Genomic DNA, 3,440 nt, shown 5'->3' on the forward strand with positions numbered 1-3,440 from the left:
GATTTGAGAAATTAGGGTTACGTTCAAACACGGGTTTCATTTTGTTTGATTGCAATCAAACACGTCTTTTGATCAATAAAAATAAACATGTGTGTTAACCTTCCGAAAAGTCCACTAGCTCAGTGGCAATACCCCCTTACGACCACGAGTGCACGGGTTCGAGTCCAGGCAACAACAATTTTAATTCAGCAAAACGACGTCGTCTTGAGATTTTGTGTTTAACAAAACAACTGAATGAAACGACGTAGTTTCACTAAACGGCAGTAATTAACGGTGAGTCAACACTGTCTTAACTATCGGTTAACGGTGTGTTAATTTGGTTAGTCAACCGTAAGTTTGTGAATTAACTAAAAAAGTCAACAAAAAATCGGAGTTTTATTGGTCAGGTTCGAGTACAGGTTTCTTTTGGCAATTCCCACAAATTTCAGTGTTTTTTTGGCCGATTTCTCGTAAATTTACAGAAAACTGTAAAACTCGTTATTACAGAACGCAAACGTGGAGATCAGTTGAGAAATGTAGAGCTTTTGATGGGCTTTGAATCAAGCCCAGTAGAGTATTAGTTGATCTAGGGTTTACTAGGTTTCACGAAATAATCATTCATATATAAATGCACTAAGCTCCCATCTCGTCGCACTAGTCTTTGACAGCTTAGAAATCTTGCCGAAGAAGAAGATGGGAGTATTCACATTCGTTTGCAAAAGCAAAGGCGGGGAATGGAGCGCTAAGCAACACGAGGGAGACCTCGAAGCCTCCGCTTCTTCCACCTACGATCTCCAGCGCAAGGTTGTTCAGACTGCTCTCTCCGCCGATTCCTCCGGTGGCGTTCAGTCTTCCTTCTCTCTCGTCTCCCCTACCTCCGCCGTCTTCCAGGTTTCTCAAGTCCTTCCTCTCTCTCATCGATAGCTAGATCTGTTTCGTTTTTCTAGGATCACTGAATAGATGAAATCGCTGTATGTTTGGTCTAAGTAGTTTATGATAGAATCATCAGTCACGACTCTTTTAGTTATGAAACATGTTGTTAATCTGATCTTGTAAGTTTACATTATATACTAAGACCAAACAAGAACACACTTGTCTATTTAGTGAAAATAATTAAAAAGTTTAATTATTGGATCCCGTATTGCTTTGATCTAATGGTAGAAAATGATAATGGAGCAGGTGATCATTGGTGGTGGTTCTGGAGGAGGATTTGCTGCCGGTGGAGGTGCAGCAGCTGGAGGCGGTGGTGGAGGTGAGGCCGCCGCAGCCACAAAGGAGGAAGAAAAGAAAAAGGAAGAATCTGAAGAGGAGGAAGGCGACTTTGGATTTGATCTCTTTGGTTAATGCTCTTTCGAAGGTGTTACTTTTTGAGGTTTATTTGTTTCTCTTATCTGAATTGTGTTTTTTCGATTGAACCTTTATGCAAGAAAGACTACAATGTCAGAAATATATGTTTTGTTTCTTGTTTCAACCCATATGATGCAAACTTATCTAGTCTACTATGGTCTGATTTTATTCGGCATTTACATGGAAGCGTTAGAGAGAGCATAGCGATCGTTTCAACTTTTTTATTTTATCAGTTACAAACTACAAACATCCCTTAGTAATCTCCCAAGCCCAGCAAAAGCACAAGAGTAGAGTAGTAATAAACTCTCGTTTAAGTTCACACACATCTCAAAGGATATTTATTATTCAATGGAGAGAGGAGGGATCCGACTAATAACAATTTAAGACCGAGATAGTCTTATTAAAGGAGGTGGGATAAAAAGACGAAAAGTAATAGTACAAGAGTAATCAAAAATGAACTCTTGGTTGCAGTCTCCTCCATAGGTAGCCACACTTGTAGCAAAACGCATTCCCGCACCTAAAACGCATCAAAATTCGTTACGAAACGCAAACATTTATACACCAAAACATAATCCTTATACATACATTCTATTGAAACAACAAAACTATATATTACCTGCAAGTTATGCGGTTGCATCCGTAAGAGCGTCCAACCATGTGGTAGCACTTGGGACATTGCCGCCACCCATTAAGACTCGCCAAAGATTTCAGCTTTGCATCATCAACACCATCTTCTCGATACTTACTAGGAAACAGCCTCTTGTAATCGTTGCACGATAAATTAAAATGCCATGGAACTCTGCAGTGGAAACAGATATCCCCATGGCATTTAAAGCATCTCCCGAATCCAGAGTACGATCCCCTACGAGAAAGCTCGGTCATGGACATTAAGTGAGAGCAACTCTCATAAGGGCAATAGACTCTCTCCGCCAAAGGAATCGAGTTCTCTTTAATCCTCTGCAGCCACACCGATCTTTCGTTGAACGTCAAAAGATCGCCGCATCTGTCGATAGAGAGATGGAAGACGCATCCGTGTTGATGACAGTTAGGTATCTTGCCATCAACCAGCTTCACCTCTATGTGTTGTTTCACATAGTTAATGCAAAACCGATGACCGCATCTTTCGACGTTGAACATTAGGTCGGAATCAACGTCGTCCAGACAGATTACGCAATGCTCTGTCTTCTTGTATGCTTTGCCTTGACGAGGCAGAAAACGAAGATTTGTGTTGTTTTGTGAGCAAAGCACTGTTATCCTTCTGGTCACATGCTGCAACCTCGAATTCTGGTTTTACTGCCGCCGGTCTTGTTCTCGCCGCCATCTCCTCGCCTTAAAGAAAAACAGTCGCACGTTATATTATTTAGATTCTTTCACTAGAAGATCACTTTAATCTTTTTGTTGAGATTTTTTTGTTGTTGAGATATTGCAAAAATATTTCTGATCTTAGGTTTGTCATTATCATCTACCAAGCTTATCAAGATATACTAAAAACACTATAAATTAATAATGTTAAAACTATAATATTTTATTAATTTATGAAGTTATTACTTTATTCAAAATAGATTCATATATTTAAATATATTTATATATATATGTAAAATAAGAATAATAATTACTTTCACTGGTGATGTATCAATTACATTTTGTAATTGTAGTTTACATATAGCTCCTATTAGATTATTTGGTATGTATAAAATATGTATTATAAAATATAAGGGGCTGTTATTGGTTTATGAGTATAGAAGAGTTTTGATGATTATTATTATAAAAACAATTTACCAAATTTTAACAGAATTTAGATTTACTTAGAATTCTACCAAGAGTTTTATAGATTAGTGTAGATTTTAGGGAGGAGATAATTATAAACTTTTGTAGAGTTTATCTTGAAGTATTGCATAATAAAGATATTATCGTGTTACAATATTGTGTTGCAACGTATTCGTAATTATCCATTATTTGTTGAATTGGCTATTCGTTTTCTATAAATTATATCTATGTGAAGACGCAACAATTCAGAAGCTTCTCCAAAATTTGCAGCTCTAGGTACATTTATGTCATGTATAATTCGATGATTTTTTTTTTGCTAAATTATAATTCTATGATTATATGCATTA

At 37.1% G+C, this 3,440-nt stretch overlaps 2 protein-coding genes across 2 annotated transcripts; one reads left to right on the forward strand and one right to left on the reverse strand.

The window, feature by feature from the left end:
• The first annotated feature begins 591 nt into the window (after positions 1-591).
• On the forward strand, positions 592-1,450 carry LOC106452555 (60S acidic ribosomal protein P3-2). The gene is made up of 2 exons (XM_013894705.3): positions 592-870; positions 1,159-1,450. Exons 1-2 carry the CDS (start codon positions 673-675, stop codon positions 1,321-1,323), a joined length of 363 nt encoding a protein of 120 aa, XP_013750159.1. The 5' UTR covers positions 592-672; the 3' UTR covers positions 1,324-1,450.
• Positions 1,451-1,773: 323 nt separating this feature from the next.
• LOC106454191 (E3 ubiquitin-protein ligase RSL1-like) lies at positions 1,774-2,463 on the reverse strand. The gene is made up of 2 exons (XM_022702908.2): positions 1,943-2,463; positions 1,774-1,843 (listed from the first exon to the last, which is right to left on the reverse strand). The coding sequence occupies exons 1-2, from the start codon at positions 2,461-2,463 to the stop codon at positions 1,774-1,776; spliced, it is 591 nt and encodes a 196-aa protein (XP_022558629.1).
• Positions 2,464-3,440: the final 977 nt, after the last annotated feature.

Source organism: Brassica napus, chromosome C2 (genome assembly GCF_020379485.1).
Source record: "Brassica napus cultivar Da-Ae chromosome C2, Da-Ae, whole genome shotgun sequence".
Classification (NCBI taxonomy): Eukaryota; Viridiplantae; Streptophyta; class Magnoliopsida; order Brassicales; family Brassicaceae; genus Brassica; species Brassica napus.